At 44.4% G+C, this 20,985-nt stretch overlaps 1 protein-coding gene and 1 pseudogene across 2 annotated transcripts in view; both read right to left on the bottom strand.

The window, feature by feature from the left end:
• Window positions 1–2,870: 2,870 nt before the first annotated feature.
• Window positions 2,871–3,011, bottom strand: LOC147020228 (signal recognition particle RNA; annotated as a pseudogene).
• A 670-nt stretch (window positions 3,012–3,681) lies between these two features.
• Window positions 3,682–20,985, bottom strand: part of NOP9 (NOP9 nucleolar protein) — a 21,232-nt gene continuing 3,928 nt past the window's right edge. Inside the window, exons 2-10 of one of the 2 annotated variants that reach the window (XR_015061721.1) lie at window positions 16,143–16,547; window positions 15,756–15,875; window positions 7,755–7,890; window positions 7,332–7,521; window positions 6,730–6,870; window positions 6,392–6,502; window positions 4,823–5,065; window positions 4,525–4,625; window positions 3,682–4,195 (exon numbers count right to left, since the gene is read on the bottom strand). Coding sequence is in view for 1 of the 2 variants with exons in the window: in XM_085895408.1 (XP_085751534.1) it covers window positions 4,041–4,195; window positions 4,525–4,630; window positions 4,823–5,065; window positions 6,392–6,502; window positions 6,730–6,870; window positions 7,332–7,521; window positions 7,755–7,890; window positions 15,756–15,875; window positions 16,143–16,547 (1,607 nt within the window). In the remaining variant the exon portion in view is untranslated. Of the gene's footprint in view, window positions 4,196–4,524; window positions 4,631–4,822; window positions 5,066–6,391; window positions 6,503–6,729; window positions 6,871–7,331; window positions 7,522–7,754; window positions 7,891–15,755; window positions 15,876–16,142; window positions 16,548–20,985 lie in introns of both variants that reach the window. The other variant, XM_085895408.1, reaches the window with a different exon arrangement.

Genomic DNA, 20,985 nt, shown 5'->3' with positions numbered 1-20,985 from the left:
ACTGCCAAGGTAAGTGAATCTCTCCACGACCTCAACATCCTCACTACAAACAGACACAGACAGGACAGCAGCATCCAAGATGCCACCGAAAGCCTGGATCTTCGTTTTGACCCAAGAAACCCGTAATCCCAACGGCTCCGACTCCTTATTCAGCACCTCGAGGGCCCCCAAGAGGGGGTCTCCGCAAAGATGACTGCATCATCTGCAAAATCAAGGTTCAAGATCTTGACATTCCCAAACGATGCACCGCAGCTTGATCTCTCCGACATCCTCCCTAAAATCCAGTCCATACAAGTGCTGAAAAGTGTGGGGGCCAGCACACATCCCTGACGAACTCCAGTAACAACTGGAAATAAGTCAGAGATGGTACCACCACACTTCACAGCACTCTCAGTACCAGAGTAGAGTTCAGATGCCTACAGAAAACAGACTTTTTGGAACGCCAATCACATTTCCCATCCAACTTTCAATCATGTCACTTTGTTAAAATATTCTCCATGGATAAGCTCTCCAATGTTGAAAGTTTTGTGTCAATTGCTCAAACAGTTGTGGAGAAAACAAATTTAAAAGTGAATAAAGGTGAAAAAGTGAGTATGGAAGTAAAAATAAATGTGAGGTCCTTAGCCGACGTTCCGTAAATGGTCACAGATGGTTGTGGACGCCTATTACTAGTTCGTTACAAACGTGCACTGAAAATTCATATTTCTGAATGAAATGTGGGTTGGGGCAGGGATTAGAATAAAAGGTGTTGGGGGTGTTTTGAGAACATCCTAGCACAGTGGGAAATTTACTTATTACATACGCAAAGTGGAGAGGGTTCATTGCCAAGCACACGGTCAGTGCAAATGTTGACTGGGTTGGGGACAGATTCTTCGCTTTTTCAAATCCCGAGAACGATAATGATCAATGTTCATGAACATTTCAGATTCTTGTATTTTTTTTCTCCAATTTAAAATCATTAATTTTAATTACATGTCGATTCTAATTATAAAGAAGGCATCAATTTCCTTTTAAGTCCCACACGATGGTTACCTCCACCACCAAGTTTTAACATTTTGAGGGGTATCTATTTATCCTTGTTGTTTGCCTGTTTGTAAGCAGGATATCTCAAGAAGTTGTGGACGGATTCGTACAAAACTTGGTGGACAGATTGGGTGTGTGATGAGGACGAACTGATTAGATGAAGATCCGGATCCAGATTGGAGAATTTTTTTTAATTCAAGTGATTCTTCATCATTGAAAGGTAGGGCCAAAATGAGAATACCACATAGCAAGATATCTCAAGAAGTTATGGACAGATTTGGACAAAACTTGGTTAGATTTTTGTAAAAAAAAACAAACAAAAAAACAATTAGATTTTGGTTCAGCTCCGGATGCAGATCCGACTTGTTGGTGGGATACAAACATAAACTGTTCAGCCTGACGGAGGTATCCACTCTGCTTCGTCCCATTCTCGTTTTACTTATTTTATGCACCATATACACATAGCCAAAAGTATGTGGCCACCCCTTCTAATTAGTGGATTCGGTTGTTTCATTCACACCCATTGCTGACAGGTGTATAAAATCAAGCACACAGCCATGCAATCTCCATAGACAAACATTGGCAGTGGAATGGGTTGTACGAAAGAGCTCGGTGACCTTCAACGTGGCACCATCAGAGGATGTCACCTTTCCAACAAGTCAGTTCATCAAATTTCTGCCCTGCCAGAACTGCCCCGGTCAATTGTAAGTGCTGGTATTGTGAAGCGGAAACGTCTCGGAGCAACAACAGCTCAGCCATGAAGTAGTAGGCCACACAAGCTCACAGAACGGGACCGCAGAGTGTTGGAGCTTGTAGCGCGGCAAAATCATCTGTCGTCGGTTGCAACACTCTCTACCGAGTTCTAAACTGACTGGAAGCAACGTCAGCACAAACAATGTTCGTCGAGAGCTTCATGAAATGGGTTTCCATGGCCGAGCAGCCGCACACAAGCCGAAGATCACCATGCACAATGCAGAGCGTCAGCTGGAGTGGTGTAAAGCTCACCGCCATTGGACTCTGGAGCAGTGGAAACGCATTCTCTGGAGAGATGAATCACGCTTCATGGATGAATCTGGGTTCAGTGGATGCCAGGAAAACGCTACCTGCCTGAATGCATCGAGTTGGCATTTTGGTGGAGGTGGTAAAGTTTGGTGGTGGAGGAATAATGGTCTGGGGCTGTGTTTCATGGTTCCGGCTAAGCCCCTTAGTTCCAGTGAAGGGAAATCTTAACGCTACAGCATACAATAACATTCAAGACAATTCTGTGCTTCCAACTTTGTAGCAACAGTTTGGGGAAGGCCCTTTCCTGTTTCAGCATAACAATACCCCCGTGCACAAAGCGAGGTCCATACACAAATGGTTTGTCGAGATCGGTGTGGAAGAACTTGACTGGCCTTCACAGAGTCCTGGCCAGAGCCCCGTGTAACACTTTTGGGATGAATTGGAACGCCGACTACGAGCCAGACCTAATCGCCCAACATCAGTACCCGACCTCACTCATGATCTTGCGGCTGAATGGAAGCAAATCTCTGCAGCAATGTTCCAACATCTCGTGGAAAGCCTTCCCAGAAGAGTGGAAGCTATTCCAGCAGCAAAGGGGGGGACCATCTCCATTTAATGCCCATGATTTTGGAATGAGATGTTGGACGAGTAGGTGTCCACATACCGTTGGCCACGTAGTGTATTTAATCGAATATATGCATGACAACTCTTCTTCTTCTTTCGGCTGCTCCCGTTCGGGGTCGCCACAGCGGATCATCCGTTATGATCCGCATACAGATTTGGCACAGGTTTTATGCTGGATGCCCTTCCTGACGCAACCCTGGTCACCTCTTACGACACAGGGATAAGGATTGGGTTTCGCCATGAGTCCGTGCTGCCCTACGCCCTCTCATAGCGCGGCCCAGCGCAGAGCTCCCGTCCTTAAGCGATCCTCCAATCCAAGCCTCCGAGTAGCCGGATTACAGGCGCACGCCACTACGCCCGGTGAATATATGCATAACATCCCTTTGAAATTCACCAAGGCATCTGCACGAAACACGCAATTTTTTTTCTCCTCCCCTTCACCACCGCTAATACTACTGGGAAGTTTTAACATTTGGAGAATTTCCACATCAGGTTGTTAAAATGGTAAACAAAAAAAAAATGGTAAAACAATTTTGTTTTCTTTGAACTCCAAACCGACCTCATCTGCTGCTCTTTATTCAAAACAAACTATTTTCTGCTTTACCTACGCTTAATAATTGCAGGTGCTAACTACTACAATTACTTTAATGGCCCAAATTATTCACACCTTCTTGTAGTCTCCTGATTGGCTCATAATGATGTAACTAGGCTGTTCGCCTTGACGTATCGAGGTCAAGGAAGAGGAGCGAGCTGCTGCAAAGTGATGAAGGATTTTCAAGAAGCAGAAATATTATTGGTGGAAAACTTATTGACGAGAGAGCAGCCTCCAGAGTATCGGAGAGAATGTCGTCCAGGGCAAAACTCTGGAGGTAGTTCATGCACGGATTTGAATGAAAGAAGGATGCTGTATGACATTTGTGGATATAGCAAGCAACACTTGATGGTGCACGTCCTGCACATTGCACAGTGAAACTTTCCGTGAGACAAATTTTCACACAATGCTCGCATCAAATGAAAAAGCCACAACCAGAATCAAACCAAGGACACTTCAATTGCACATCAGGACAAACGATATGTACACATGAGTCAACCAATGGATAAATGGCAATGCTAGATGTGTAAATGTTGGAGATTACAATGCTGCAAACATCTTCAGTTAAAAAAAGAAAAGAAAAAGTAACACTTGTACAAAAACAAACAAACAAGAAAACAAACAAAAACCCTCATGCAAGCTTCCACGAAGAGCTGCATTATCGTTGCAGGGTGTTTTTTTTTTTCAACATTTAATAGGAGAAAAAAAAACCCTCAACTGTAAAAGCTTTAATTATACAATATTACATTTGATTTAAAAAATATATAAAGCCTCTGTTAATCGTCAGATTGCATCTTCATCAATCCAAAATGTCAGCAAGCATCCTACGCTTCCGTGAATGCTGTGCCTGAACTTCCTGCCATTCACCACGACGCCTCAAGAAATGACCCAGTCCACAATTCCTCTCGACGTGTTTCCCAAATTGGTTTTGACGAAGCTCAGAATGCTTCAGAGCTGTGACAAAGCAAACAAATCTGATTAGACAAACAAGGCCACATAAATACAGTTGAGTAAAATTGTTTTCTGGGAGTTAATGGTGTCAGCTGTTTCGTTAGTACGTTGGTTTTACTCCAAACAAGGAAGGCTGTTTCGAGCAAACACAACACAGAATGCTGTTGACAACAGAGATGCATAACTGCAGTGCAGAATCACAAAGGGTTCTAATTTGGAAAGAATATTCATTACACGTATGGATGTTATGTGCATTGGGGGGGGGGGGGGGGGGTTGGGGTGGAATTCCAAAAATATGAAGGAGCAAAGGCAATACAAGGAAGATCACGTGCCTAATTCCTGCGCCATGGCTTGTTTCTGTGGCAACGACACTGATGTCCATATTCCATCAATCACACGGCTGCCATGCTTGGTGCATGCCATGGAAAACAACCTGTCCTATATGAGTAGGGAACGAGGAAGGGAGGGGATGGGTATTCTTAAATACCAGAAATCTTCAAAAAGAGGAGCCTAAAAAAGATCGATATAATACAAATTACAAGTGAAGCAAAGCTTTTGATCACTCGTTTCATTGAATGATAACAATGTTCAGACACAATGGTGGAAGTTGCACGATAATGGTCCATGCACCTTTAGTATGGTAAGGAACTCTTCATGGAATTGGCTGGACACAGTTGGGCTCCGAAAGAAAACATCAACCACCCTGCTGCCAAACTGGCTACATGACAACGACAGCAAAAGAGATGGTTTCAAAGAAAGGAGGCCGTTCACGATCAGTGCAGGATCCTGGAACCGCAACAAGTTCTGGACCAGCACAGAACCATGGTACGTCACATCGTGATATGTACTCTCGTGCAGCATTTGGAGTTTGTCCTGGTGGCACATAAGTGAAATCATAATATGAAAAAAAAACAAAAAAAAACAAAAACACGATGAATCAGGAAATGGTTAAATTGGACTTTGTTTGCATTTGATCATAACCTGAGTGGTAATTTTATGTTGAAACTTATTATAGCTGTTATACACAAGCATTAGTTGCAAGGCTTGTTTTCAATGTAATTTATAATAACAGCAAGTTCCTAATTATATCGCACATTCAGTGCACAGGCCGATTTATAAATCGCTGATTGATAAATTACAATTAGCAAATAATCTGTGTTTATGGATGGGTTAATTTCCCACTTCTATGCGGTCTGGCGTACTTTATTACAGCTTGTAATACAGTCTTCCACCAGGTGGCGCTATACGATACACATTTACGTAGAGAAAATTGGGGTGCTCCTCCAACCTTAAGTCCCTGGGGCTATTGATAATTTTTACCCCCTAAAACCCATAGCTGTGTTCATGCATTGAATAATTAATCAATGAAAAAAGTGTATCCTCAAAATATGGAGGTCAGACCAGACAGATTACCTCATTCCTGCAAGAATATGATAACTGCATGGTAATCTTCCTGAGAATGGGATACCTTCAGCCAAATTTGAACCCATAACTACTGCTGGGATGCCAGTCCAGTATCCCTACTCGACACATTAGGTTGACAGGATGGCGTAAAGATATGCATACTCCCAGCCATCTAGCCTGGGTTCTAATCATGACAGCTATAAACTGTCATCCCGGTGTTTCACAGGTAGGGTGATTCATCAGTGTGTGTGCTCCGTCCCTCAGGTAGACGTTGAAATGGGCGTCTTGTCTTCCAGCATTAGTTGGTGGATGTTAAAGATTAAAGATCCAATGGTCTTCACGAAGAGAAGGTGAGTTAACGCCGGCACCCTGAACAAATTATTAATTCCTACCTAACAAACAGAGGGTACTGCATCAGTGGCATAACCACACCCTCGGCCAATGATGCTACCCTGCAGCCTTGTTTTGTATACAAAAGAAGAAGAATAAGACTAGACATTACCATTTCCACTGCACTCTGAACAAACTTTTCCATTTCTCTTCTCTCCTCCAAATTTTCCCATTCTAATTTTTTTCTCTCTCAAATTACATTACTTCTCCCAGCACAGGTTCATGAAATTTTGATAAGTGTCTTGTGGGAATACATCCATGGGACCATAAGATCATGACTATGTCATGCAACTAATGCACAGTGCAAGCTTATCCATGAGCCATAATCATGATAAAATATTTTTTAAAACAGGATGTGCCTGCAAAATCGGACACCCACGGTTTTTCAACGCCCACATTACTAACCGAGGGTAGATCGTCATCTTCTCCAAGTTCAAAGTATATCTCATATGTGAACATGGAGGCAAATAATCGCAGGGCGGAACTTTGTCGGGTTTCAACATCGCAGTGAAAAACCTGCAAAGCACGTCAATAACAAAGTCCGAAATAGATGAGAAGACAATGAGTGGAAAGGAAAGAAATGAAGAATGAGGTCAAAGTTGAGGAGTGGTGTGTTATGCAAGTGGAAAAAGGTGAAAAGGGAATGTGCTGGGGAAGTGGGGGAAGGATGAGGGAGACAGGGAAAGGTGAGCATTGCACAAGGCAGGTGAATACTGCACATTTCACCCATAAGGGAAACAAACCTTTAGAAGAGTCTCAAGCAGTTGATCTTGTCTTTTCTGCAGTCGCACTACAGCCTCTGCTAAGCTGGTAACTATTCCCATGTGTCCCTGAGCCAGCACAGCCTCCAACCAGGGCACCAATTCCTTGAACAACTTGCAGAACTAAAAACAATGCAAAGCAAGGAAACACTTCTGCTCTTTTGCCCGATCAAGAATACCCTTTTCCGCAATCCAAAATATGCCAAAGTATTGTGTGACTCACCTGGACCTGGCCATTCAAACTATTTGGCTGATGGAGCCGAAAAAGGCTGGTCACATTTTTTCTTTTTTTTTATAAATCTAACAATGGCTCACTTAAATAATTGTGAGTTGGGGGCTGGTTTGAGTAAACTTGAGAACAATCCTCTAAAGTTTCATGATAATCCTACCATCGATGTCATTAATTTAAGGTTTAGATTCAACACTTTTGTTAACTTAAGGAAGTTAAAAATGTTAATGGAGAAGGATGACATGCCAATGTATACATTCGCAGAACATACAGGTTCCACTTTCATGAAAAATAGGGAAATTAAATCAGAAAAAGCAAATAAACAAACATAAATAAATAATGGGAACCATCCCACCTGCCTCTCAGAACATTTTCCAATGAATCTTTGAACGGTGTAGTTGGCTGTAGGATGCAAGGCCAGAGCAGGAACGTTTCCCCGCATATGGTGTTTGTAGAGGATCTTAAGCTGCTCATCGTCTGCAACCTCGATGAGGTGCTCGATTACATGGCTACTTGTCCGATCTTTAAATCGCTCCAGTAGTGCACTATCAAAACAACAATTTATCGCAAATGTCAAAGGGACAGCATGCAAGTCGAACTTTGCTTTGATATTACGAACAATGCCCGAGTGGCTCAAAATATAAGCTCTGTGGAACAAACATATTATCGATGAAAAGGTGAGATATTTCTGAATAAATGAATAATCATAATAATAATAGTAATAAAAATAAAACTGCTAAACTGTTCACTGGGATAAGCATTGAAGAGTCTGTGGTACCTGCTTTCCTGTTTCCCAGCACCCAGAGCATTACAGATAACCACACAAAGGGCACTGCACAGTGAGGCATTCCGAGCATGCAGAACCAGCAAGGCCGTTTGTAGCACATGGCTGGCTGCCTCCTCTTCTACAAAAACTGAATGAATAAAAAAAAAAAGAGTGCAAATGAAAAAAAGAGCTTAAAAAAATGAGTGAAGTCGATGGCACGCCATCGCAAATCCCAATACCTCCCACCTTAAGCAAAGTTGAAAGATGACGACAATTTCACCAGGAATGACCCCAAGTCAAATTTTGAGTTAAAAAAAAAATCTGTTTTGACCCTTGTGACCCAAAGTCCCCACCCCGAGGCATGAACCGGGGGAAAAATCCACAAAAAAAAAACAATCGTTATACATTTCATGCATCCCCCAATGATGATTGCATATTCAAAGTTTCATGAAAAGTCACTTTAAAATGTGCTCACAATTGTATTTTTTTGGTATTTAACCTTTTGACCTCACTCCAGGGCCTCAAAGGGGCATGACGAAAAATGATACTCCTCTCGCACATTCTTACCATGTGGTGATCATTACCAAGTTTGGTGAATTTCTGCACAACCATTCAGGAGGAGATAGCTTGACAGACAGACAGATAAAACTGATTACATTATCCCCCTGTTTTAAAAACAAGCTCAAATGAGCTAAGATCCTCGTCCTCTTAATGATGACGTCATTGTAATGCATCAGGTTTGTGATAAATTATCTGTGCTAATGCCCGGCTTGATTCCCGCAAACAAAATTCAAACAGCTTGCCTAGTTTTGGAGATAACGGTATAGGCGATTTCCATTAGCGGCGATATTATGACGTCAACTTTTTTTCTAGGAAGAATTTCCAAAATCAGAGATGGCTACTGCCTGCGCGGGGGCTTTCGAATGTAGGTAATTTGGTCACAGGAAATTTGGTCACGGGAAACTTGGTCACGGTAAAACGGTCACAAGGTAATTTGGTCACAGTAATTCGGTCACGAGGTAATTTGGTCACAGTGTTATTATTATTATTATTATTATTTATTATTCACTGTATTTAAGGCCAGTAATAAACATTTTCATTTCATGGTCGGCAAATCTTGTTGGCATAATGCTGTATTGACCAAGTTTACTGACTACTATAATGGGATCGGAATTTAAAAGTTGAGAGAGACAGAATCGATTCCATTATTGTAGTCAGTAAACTTTGTCAATACGTCATTATGCCAACAAGATTCGCCGGCCAGGAAATGAAAATGTTTATTACTGCTCTTGGGCCTTACTGGCCTTAAATGCAGTGCATAATAATAAATAATAATAATAACACCGTGACCAAATTACCTTGTGACCGAATTACCGTGACCGAATTACCGTGACCAAATTACCTCGTGATCATTTTACCTTGTGACCGTTTTACCGTGACCAAGTTTCCTGTGACCAAATTACCGCGCCCCGGGCTTTCTGCATATACATGGCAAGTTTCACGAAGATCCGATGAAAACTCTGGGTTGTGAAACAAAAAATTTCAAAAAATAGGAATGACGTCATAAAAATTGATATGACGTCAATGTGATGTATCATATATGTGGTAATTCATCTCTGCTAATGCCCTGTTCGATTCCCGCAAACAGAATTCAAAAAGCTTGCCTAGTTTCGGAGATAATTTTTTAGGCGATTTCCATGCGCGGAGATATTTTGACATCATAACTTTTTTTCTTGGAGGAATTTTCAAAATCGGAGATGGTTACTGTCTGCATAGTGTATTTTTACATATACATGCCAAGTTTCAGGAAGTTTCGATGAAAACGGTAGGCTGTGAAACAAAAAAGTCTACAAGAAGAAGATGAAGCACAACAACGTGAATAAGAATTAGAGATCCTCCACGAGGATCTAAAAAGTGTGGGGATAATAAATGCTACATATAATGTTGGGCATACTCAGTTAACCCATGCAGCACTCCACCAACAAGATATGGGAACACCAAGACCAGGTGTCGGTGACGCTGGTCAGACCTATCCTCACTGAGAGTCGAGGCCTTGTGGAGCATACTGCAAGAACGACTCAACGGCATGGCGACTCTGTTGTCAAACAGCTTTGCCAGCAAACACTATTTGTGTGGTGATTACATTAAGGCAGAAGCTAGCAGCATGACACTCTTGTATGGGATGCTGAAACCCTGAAGACTGCAACACAGTCGAGTACCATCACTGTCGCACTCGACTCTCTCATCATTAAAAACAAACCTAACAGCAGATTAATTTTTTTTAACACTTAAACTGCTGCCAAACTCAGCATGATCCTTCCCAGAGGTCGGTTGTGCCTCCTTTAAAAAGCGATTTATAACCCTGGCAGCACCATCAATGATGACACAGTTACATCCAAATTCATTTAAAGTGTAAACTAATTTGTAAATGCATACTTTAGAAAGGACTTATCCTGCATCAGAATATCATGCACATCGTTTTTAATTTAAAAAAAAATTAGTCCAAATCAAATTGTGTGAAAAAATGTTCACCGACTATTTTGCTGCAGTTACTCTAAACAGAAGCGACACAACTTGTCTAATGCACAATCGTTTTTAGCTCGCCTGTTCGAAGAACAGAGAGCTATAGCGATACCCCCAGCGTGAGCGTCAGCGTCAGCTTTAGCGTGAGCGTGAAAATGTTAAAGCTTTTGGTGCAAGTTATTTAGAAGCTTGCCATTCATTAATATGTGTAGTAGGATGCTGATATTTGGCATGGAGATTCCTTTGGGGTATATTATTGATGTTGTGAAGTTGAAATAAAAAAATAATTTCAAATGTTTTAAACTTAACTTTTTTGTAGCACATCAATGTTAAAGTTTTTGGTGCAAGTTATTTGGAAGCTTGCCATTCATTTAATATGTGTACTAGGATGCTGATATGTGGCATGGAGGTTCCTTTGGGGTATACTATTGGTGTAGTGAAGTTGAAATGAAAGTGAACAGTTTTATGGAAAAACTCCTCGACGGATTTCGACGAAACTTGGTTGGGGAGGGGGGTTTTTGGTATGGTCTAAGGATCATGCCATTAAATTTTGGACTTGGTCCCCCCCCCCCAATTTTTTTTTTTTGCATTTCTACATGTTTTAAGTGATTTCCATCCCCCCCAAAAAAAATTTGTTACGCCCCCCAAAAAGAGAATTTTTTTTTTGCATTTCTACATGTTTTAAGTGATTTCCAACCTCCCCCCAAAAAAAATTGTTACCCCCCCCAAAAAAAAATTGTTAGAGAAAATTTATTTTTTTGCATTTCTACATGTTTTAAGTGATTTCCAAACCCTCCCAAAAAAATTGTTACCCTACCCCCCAAAAGAAAGAACTTTTTTTTTTTGCTTTTCTACATGTGATTTCCAACCCCCCCAAAAAAAAATTTTTTTTTTTTTGCATTTCTACATGTTTTAAGTGATTTCCACCCCCCACCCCAAAAAAAAAGTTCGAGGAAAAAAATTTTTGCAACTTTTTTTTCCAACAAAATTTCGATTTCTTTTTTTTTGCATTTCTTCATGTTTGAAGTGATTTCCAACCCCCCCCCCCCACCCCCAAAAAAAAAGTGTTGGAGAAAAGAACCACAACTCTGTCATCACTGTTGACATATTTAATGAATAAGATACAAGGTTCACTTGAGTGACCCAGCAGTATTGGCGGCGGAGGTTTTGCACTCTCCCGAGTGCTCCCCCTCTAGTTTTATTCAGTAATGCATAATAACTTGTTTCATGTCCACCACCAATCACAGTTCAGCTCTTAACAAATCAATTATCCATGAGCTGTTGAGTAATCAAAATACATCTCCTGTCATTGGTCAATTAGTTATAATTTCCACACTTGGCTTTGTTGTGTCAGTTTGTGGTACAAGTGATTCCTCACTTAACGTTGATTTGATTAACGTTGTTTTGTTATAATGTCCTTGATACAATAGGGAACATATATATTTTTAACATTGTGATGTTCGCTGTTACATCGTTTGCCAGCAAGCCACAGCAACCAACTTTAAGTCACGTAAACACAGAAGCAAATGTAGATGCATTACAGTTGTATCATGCCATTTTAATGTTGTTTGAGGTATGATTCAATCCCTTAAAAAGACTAGTCAAAAACACTCAATAAGTGATACCAGTGAGTTTGGTTGTAAGAAAACAAGAAAAACAATTATCTTAGAAACTAAATTAGAGGTTTTACAGCATTTTGATACCAGAGAATGAGCAGTTGATATTGGGAAAGTGGTTGGGCTGTCCTATTACCTCCACCACTCAGCCCTCCACCCCATCCCACCTCTACAAACAACCTCAACACCAATCACGAGTGAGTGGTCTTATTTAAATTTCTTTTACATTTATAAATTGCACACCGCTCCTTCCCAAATCCATATCCAGGTGATGCATGACATCATCGCCGAGTGCCAAAGGGAGGGAGTACTCAGTTTTTACTCCATTTGTTTTCTTGCTTACTTATTATTTTGTTTTTCTTCCTTTCTTGTTTGTTTGTCTGGGTGATATATCAGCCATCCTTTGAGCTAGGAATTTGAAATTTGGGAACAAAAGTGAAGATGTGCTTTGCCAAAAACAGCATTTTTCATTTTTTGATTAATCAATTAATTACTTAATTGTTATCGATTTATTACTTATCTATTGTCTTTCTCATCTGGGCACTATCTCAGGCACATTTTGAGCTAGGAAGCTGATATTTGGACACGATAGTGAACAAGTGATTTGGCAACAAAAGGTGTTTTTGATTTATTGATTAATCAATTAAATATTCATTTTTCGATGAATTACTTAATTTTCAAAAAGTTACAGGATTCGAATGAAACAGTGGTGGTTTAGGTATGCTATAAGCCAATTTATTAATAAATTAATTGTTTTACGGTTATTATTTATTAATTTTAATTAATAAATCAATTATTGTGCACTGCTCCCTCCCAATTCCGTCTTCATGTGCTGCATGGTGGCATCACCGGGCACTGAAGGCGCCCTAGCAATGTTGCGCGCTGGAGGATTTGTTATTTATTTGGCATGGGCGTAGTGTACTTTGAATGTATCTGGACTTGTTTATTTTATTTTGAAACATAATTTAATTTCGGAATTCACGATACATGTCGAGTATTTCAACTGTTGATGGTTTTTTTTTCTGATGAGAAATGTTCAACAGAACCTAACTCCAGTTTATACATAAATTCTTATTGGAAAATGTGGTGTTCATGAGAAAGGTGCTAAACAACAACAAAAAATAAAATTATATTAAAAAAAGGAAGGTGAGTGAACAAGACAATGCAGTACATTGGCTATTTAAAACAGACAAGAAAACTTGCAGAATTTTGAAAATCAGCCCATCCCCTGTGCAGTGTGTATATGTATGCGTGTGCATATGTGTATGCATGTATATATATATATATATATATATATATATATATATATATATATATATATATGTGCATATACAGTATGTGTGTGTACGTGCATGTGCGTGTGCATGTGCATGCGTGCGTGTGTCTCCAGAGCACATTTGGTGTCATCAAATTTTCAACAAACCCATATTATGAGAATAGGGAGAACACAAATTAATAATTGTGTCAAAAAGTAAAGTCACATGAAGTAGAAAGAGGCTTTATTAGCCCGTCCACCGCTGCACGAGTTGGTCAGGTTTTTATGTATTGTTACGGTTGTGGAAATTCGCAAACCACCATTCAGGTCCCATAGGTGAGATTTCTGTAAGTACATGTGTAGTTAGCCCCAAACCCGTTGTTTAGAGGGAATAAATGTGATTCATTCGGGCTGCGACGCTTTGAGATAGCCGTTTTTCTGTTCTATCTTTATTTTGAACCAACCGCCATCACACAACAACCACCAACCACAACGCCGCTTAACAACAACAACGCCAACAGCCACAACCTTTACCTTCACAACTCGCTCCCACATCATCGCATCATGCCATTCCCAAACGCACCATGACCATCAAACCACCACCACCCTCACCTCCCTCCTTCTACCGCCATTCCCGCACCACCTGTGAGCACCGAGCGTCGGGCTGTCCTGGGCTCGTACAAGATACGCGCCGAGCCGCGAGTGCAAAATGCGGCCTTTCCGAGGAGAATTTGGATCAGGAATGCTACACGCCCACTTCTGATCCGTCCAATCAGCAAGCGTGGGGTGGCTTGGCCCCGCCTCCAGGCGCGTCTGTGTGGAATCGAGATATGCAAATTCTAGGATCAGGGGAGATTCACACCCCTCTTCCTCCGTCCAATGGGCGAGCATGGCTCCACCCCCGAGCTCATCCTGATCCGGAAATTTGCATATGGGTTCTCCTGCCGGCCTATAAAACGCCGAGCAGAAAAGCAGAGTTGAGTGGCAGAAAAGCGAAGAGAGTTTTGGGGCAGAGAGAAAGAAGAGTTGTTGCGCAAGAGTTGTTGTTGCGAGGCAGTCAAGTCGGGTTGGAGCGCGGAGTGGAGTTGGGAGGCAAGGGCGTCCAGGTGGTTTTCGGCAGTCGGCTGAGGAGAATTGGGGGAAGAGTCCAAGGAGCTCGGGTCCAAGGCAAGGAAGACGGCGGTCGGCGACGAGGTCGCGGTGGAATCGCTCGTCACGGGACCCAAGCAAGCCAGCTATACTCTTTCCCCAGAGCATCAACAATTCCCCCTTTCCCCTGCGCTGAGATAGTGCGAAAAGGGGGCCCCGTTCCCACCCCACTCCAAGCGGTGCCAACGAAACCCGCGAAGGAGCACGAAGTCGGGGTACCACCGCGCTGCCACATTTGCGGCTCATCACGAAGACGCGGGTAGGACCCACCCGGTCTCGTGGGCCTGGCCGCTCCTCCAGGTCCCGCGCACACATTGGCCTACGGGCCCGTCTGCCCCCTTGCCTATGAGAGTGGCTTTCTTTTCCTTTGCTTTTGAGTAAATGTGTGTCGGCGCCGTCTGTGAAGTAAAACTGTGTAAGTGTTGTCGTGTGTACGCGTCGTCGGTTGTAGATCTGCATTGTTGTTTTTGTTTTAGTTGCTTTATATGTGCATTCTGTTTGGCTGTATATGTGTGCTCTCCGTGTGCCGCGGAATAAATGTGCATTATGTTGAACTGTTTTCCCGTTTCGCTTCTTTTCTTTAAATGAATCTCCACCTTGCTTCATGTAACGGGTTCGTCGTGGGCTTAATACGCCCGATAATTAATCGGAACCGTCGAGGCCGATGATAACACCGCTCGGTTATCCCGATAGCACGGAACGGATCGCTTAAGCGGCCCGTGTCCGGAGTCGACCTGCGGCGAGGTGCGATCGCCCGGTCTACCATCCGCGTGGGTACTTAGGTAGGTTGAGTTTGGCGAACAACCCTATCCCACGCGGGTGGCGGATTGGCACGATGGTGGTGAGGCCGAAAGGCCCACCCGTGACTAGCTCCCGGCGTTAGTCCGAGAGGGTCACGACAGAATTGTCCGTCCGGTGGGCGACGTTCCGCGATTCGAGTCACGTGGCCGTTCGCACGCCGGCGGGCGCGAATTCGCAACAGTATTTTGTTTGAAATTACTTGTCACATTATTTATTTACCATTTGAGCTTCAATGTCTTTCCAAGAAAACTTTTTTTTTTTTTTTTTATAATTTGAGCTTTTGTTATGAAATTTTCAACAAACCTTTATTATTAAAATATTTAGAATACTAATGAATAAAATTTACATTTCATTTTATTTCCTTTCATTGACACACAAAGTGTGTTTTTAGACAAAAAAAAATTTACACATCTTTTTTTCAACCGAGTACCTCTATTAGTCCAGAAAATATGTACAATTAGAATGCGAGTACTGAGTAGTCTATAAAGTATGTACTATAAAACCACACAAATGCCTTGGTAAAGGGTCTGCAACCTGTGATTGCTCTTTCTAGTTTAGTCTTGTCATTAGTCTTCCATCAAAATGCAAAACCTGTTAGACTTACAAAGCCACACATTTTTATTTTAAGTTTGTACAAAATCTTCCTCTTGTACTCCATTAAGTACTTACTCAAGATGTTTGGGCACACCCCCTGTTCCAACAACAATTTCAGCAGCACTGGAAATCTTTCTGGCAGAGGAAAGTCTTCCACATCCCACTGATCTTCCTGCTTATTGATCGGCTTCTTTTCTTTATCCCACAAGCGATACAAAAACAAAGCGGTTGTTGAAGGATGGATAAGAAAGTTAGATAACAAGACAGGCATAGATTATAGAAATAATGGAAAACGAGAGTATGTACAGTACAATTATTTGAAGCCAACGACCTCCGGGATGTCGCAAATGTTTGGCTCTTTCTTTCCTCTCCAGTCAGACTGCCCAATTATGTACCATCGCTTCCAGTGCAAATACAGCATTACACAAGTAATGATCGAGATACTGTCTCGTGTGGTTGTACCTGTATCCCTGTTGTATGCAACCGCCGTTCTCACACAAAAACGAGAGAGAAGCTGGAGCAATGTCCTGAGCACAAAACTGCCATAAATGTCACAGGCAAATTCAGATAACACTGGAGTCACGTTGTTTACAAGATCGACCACAAGTTCCACCAGGTTCTGATGCAGATCTGTCTCAGAGCGCAGCAGCCGTGGAAGCTGCTGAAGACCAGTCTCCAATACCCGAGCTACGCAGCAGTGACACAAAACAGTTGGAGGAGCTCGACAGAGAGGCCCAAGAAGGGCCTCAATGCAGGCAGCTGGACCAACACGGAGGAACTGCTCGAGAACCCGGCTTGCACCAGAATCTCGAGTTAGTGAAATCTCAAAACCTTCCACCTCCTTCAATACATTACAGAAAAACAGCTCTGCAAATGGGGGAGGGGGTGGAGTGAGGAAAAAAGGGAGTCGGGTTAATTCAAATTTTGAGAAACTTCACTTTCACTACTTAAAAATGCAAGGTGCAAAAACTGATCCTCTTAATTACAGACATATCAGCTTACTTACAATCATCAGCAGGGTCATGGAATCCATCATCGCAGTTGATATGAAATCCTTCCTTTTCTCCAATAACCTCATCTCAGATCACCAATTTGGTTTCAGACCAGGTCACTCCACTTTGGACATGCTGCTTCTACTCACCCAACAATGGATGGAAGTCCTCAATGTCAGAGATGAGATCAGGGCTGTCTCTGGACATATCTTGTGCTTTTGATAGTCTGACATCTTGTCTTACTTTTTCTCTTCAAACTCTCTGCTTATGGTGTCCAAGACCAATTCCACACATGGCATACTGACTTTGTCTATTATCGTAGTCAACGTGTATAACTCAACAGATTGCTTTCACCTCGTCTCCCTGTCAAGGCTGGAGTGCTCCCAAGGCAGTGTGCTGGGCACTGTCCTATCCCTGATCTTCTTTAATGATCTTTCTGTCTCTTTGGAAAACCTGCTTTGTCTATTTGATGACTCCACCCTCTACTGGAACATCACTCATCCTTCAGACAGACAGGCTGTAGCCTCTTCCCTCTCTTCAGACTTTGGTAAAATCACAAGCTTGTCAATCACTCAGAATATGTATTTCAATTCTGACAAATGTCACACTCTCTGCTTCTCTGCTATATCTCTCTCTCCCAAAGGACCATCAGGCAAAACCTTGTATCGACTTTCTTAACAATCCTCTTAAGGAGAACATTCAAACTCCTGGGTCTCACTTTCAGCAATGATCTTTCTTGGGCAAACCACATTTCAAAGTTACTGTTAGCCTCCAAAGCCAGCCGACTGGGCATCCTCCGGCATACAAAGTCCTTCGTTGGCACAACTCAACTCCCATCCACATCCAAGGCCTTAATCCCTAACTTGATGGAGTACTGCTCTCCAATCTGGGCTGGCTCCCTTGCCTCATATCTTGCTTAGGTTGATGCTATGGAAACCAAGGTCTTCAAGATTATTGGAATCTCCAGCGACGAAGCTGAATGTATGGGCTTATTACTTCACCATCACAGATAGGTCAGTGGTCTCGGTCTTCCACCACCCCCTTCCTGGTCTTGCACCCTCTGCTCTCTATCTCTCTCTGTGTGCTTTGTTCCACCCACTCCCCATGCCCCTAAGTTTCTGCAGGACACACACGGTCCACCATCAACCCCCTTCCGGTGAAACTACCTAAATCCAGGATCACTGCTCACCTCCACTCATTTGTTCATCTATTTCCCCCCCCCCACCTGTGGAATCAACTGTCCCCATTCTCTTCAATCTCATCCTTCCTTCCAGGTCTTCAAGACGGCTGTTCACCACCATCTCAGATCGCCTCCAATCCCAAACCAAGATCTTTTCAACCCTCGTTAACCCTCACCTTTCAAATTCCAGTTTTCCTTCCTGAGTTTCCTTCTTTATCCATCTTGTCCATCCCATGCATGCTCTCCTGCCGCCCCCCCCCCCCCATTGTTTGTCCATCTCCCTCTATCTTGGCCTTCAACTCTGCTGCTGGCAATTTCCCACCCCCACCCCACCCCACTCTCTCCCCCTCTCTCTCTCTTCTGTTCCTTTTGTCTTGCTGCGTCCTAATTCGTTCAGTGTACGAGTACGAGCTCTTCCACGAGCCTCGACGATGTATACATAAAAACAAGGACTCTGGACATATCCCAACGGACATATCCTATTGCGTCCTAAAGGCAATAACAACTTCCGATATTTCGTCACGTGCCTTGATGGAGCCAATAGCGAGACCCGTCATGGAGGCTCCTGTTCATGACGAGAAAATTGTGTATTTACGAAATTACAACACATTAAATGGAATAATCTTTAAATAGTAACGTGAACTTTTCGAAACTTTAAAGCAAATGTTCGAATATATTTAAAATTTCATGATAGATGCTCTCAAAAGGCACCCTCAATGCGAGGATGTGTACAGGTGTTTATTATTTAAGGATTCCCGGATATCTATCTATAATTCCAGCAGAGTGTGTGTGTGTGTGTGTGTGTGTGTGTGTGTGTGTGTGTGTGTGTGTGTGTGTGTGTGTGTGTGTGTGTGTGTGTGTGTGTGTTTGTGTGTGTGTGTGTGTGTGTGTGTGTGTGTGTGTGTGTGTGTGTGTGTGTGTGTGTGTGTGTGTGGGTGTATGTGTGTATGTGTATGTGTATGTGTGAGACCGCTGTTTCTTGACAACCGCTGGTCCAATCTAATTGAAACTTGCCAGGTATATTGCTGGGGACCTGAGTATGTGCCTTTTCAAGGTTTGATATTAATCGGACAAGTGATTCCCAAGTTATGGCCATTTATTTACCAACCAATGACAAGACACGTTGTCGCGTGGGCGTGGCCGATGGGGAAGGGAAGCTCAGCCACGTTCCCCATTACGGGTTACAACTGTGGTATAGCCTGCGGGCCTGCGGGGCGGGGGATGATGATGGGGGGAGTGGTCGTCGTGAGCATCGTGTCTGCCAGGAATATAAGGAGTGCGCGCCGCCTGAGGCGTCGTAGTGGTGTCGTAGTGCTACGGCTCGTGAGTGTGTTGAGTACGTAATAAAGGAGAGCCGCGGGCAAAGTACGCCCGCGCTCGCGCTTGTACCCCACAGCCGGGCTCGACTGTTCCTCCGCTCGTGTCTGCCTGCTAAGCATCTTCTACACGACACTACAGTTGGCTGACGAGGATCTTCGGATCGGCATGTGCAGGGCGGCAGCGAATAACCCATGCGGTTCCAGGCTACGGAGCCAAGGGTCTCGCCAGCACGAGCATGGCAGAAGGTCGGGGCATGGCGCACGGGCGCGTGCCCGTTTTCGGGGGAGATGACTTCGAGTTGTTTTCTGAACAATTGGGTTGCTACTTCCGCGCGAATGATGTAGATGATGAAGAAAAACGCAAGTCGATCTTGCTCGCCTCGCTATCAACGGAGCACTACCGGCTGCTGAGTGATTTGGTGGCTCCAGATAAGCCCAGTGATGACGGGCTATCGTTTCAGGACATCGTGGCGAAAATGAAGACCCACTTGGCGCCAGAGAAGTCGTTGCAGCTCGCGCGGTTCCAGTTCGATCACCTCGCGAAGGGTGGCGAGGAGCGCGTTGCAGACTTCGTAGCACGGAAGAAGCATTCGGCCGTGCCTTGCAAGTTCATGGCAGAGGAGCGTCCGGCACGACTCAGAGATCGTTTTATTTCTGGTCTGCGAGACGCGAAGATGGTAGCAGCCATCCTGCGGTTGACCGACGTCACATTCGACTCGGCAGTCGGGACTGTTTCGTCTGTCGAGCAGACACTCACGGATGTCCGCACCATCGCTGGCCAGGACGTAATGAGTAGCTCCAGCTGGGGCATGTCGGCTGATCCCGAGGTCCACGCGGTGACCCAGGTGCCGCAGGTCGCACATCCCGGAGTTCACGCGATGACCCAGGCGCCACAGGTCGTGCAGCCCGGGGTCCGCGCGATGACCCAGGTGCCGCAGGTCGCACGCGCGTCTGGCGGTGCGGGACGAGGGCGCGCACCGCAGCACGGTCGCACGGGGAGCGAGGTGGATTTCCAGGGGTGCTGGGGGTGTGGTGGTCCGCACCTGCGACGAATGTGCCCGTATAAGAACACCGTGTGTTTGCATTGTCACAAGGTGGGACATTTGAAGCGTGTGTGTCGGATGGCGGGGGCCTCCGTTGGGGTCTTGGATGACGAGGTGCGGGAGGACCCCAGTGACCTGGAGATCGGCCTGCAGCCGGGGCATGGCGATGCCGGCGGGCCGGAGCAGGAGATGCAACCACAGTTGAGTCTGTTTTCCGTTGGTCCGGAGATGACGACGCCGTTCACGGTGGAGGTCGAAGTGAATGGCGAGCCGACCGTGTTTTGCGTGGACACCGGGGCTGCAGTGTCGGTCATGGGCGAGCAGGCGGCTCGTGGTCTTCGCCTGGTCGAGACGGCCTTGTCGCTGTACACGTACACCGGTGAAGTGATTGCACCGCTTGCGAGGGCCGACGTCTCAGTGCGCTACCGAGGTCGACGCGCCCGGCTCTCGGTGTTCGTGGTGCGAGGGGAGGGGCCCGCCCTTTTGGGTCGGGACTGGCTGGCGCACCTCGGGCTGGATCTCCAGTTCGTACCTCCAGGTGTGCCGGTGCTCTCTTCGATGCTTTCGTCGAGGCCCGAGGGCGAGGTTCTGGCGGCGGGAGCTGCGTCGATGCAACGGGAGCGGCCGTTCGTTGCTGCCTGCAATGGTGATGTGCGGTTCGGGAGCGGCGGGAGCCGTGTCAGCTCTCGCGATGAGTTCTCGCGCTTCGGCGGCGTTCATGAGGCAATGCGCGCCTGTGTTGTTCGGGCAGCTTCGACGGCGAGCTGCAGC

The sequence above is a fragment of the Eptatretus burgeri genome, chromosome 9 (genome assembly GCF_056783735.1).
Source record: "Eptatretus burgeri isolate ZD-2024b chromosome 9, Ebu_testis_v1, whole genome shotgun sequence".
Taxonomy (NCBI): domain Eukaryota; kingdom Metazoa; phylum Chordata; class Myxini; order Myxiniformes; family Myxinidae; genus Eptatretus; species Eptatretus burgeri.
The sequence above is the reverse complement of the archived record's forward strand: the minus strand, read 5'-3'. Positions and strand labels throughout refer to the sequence as shown.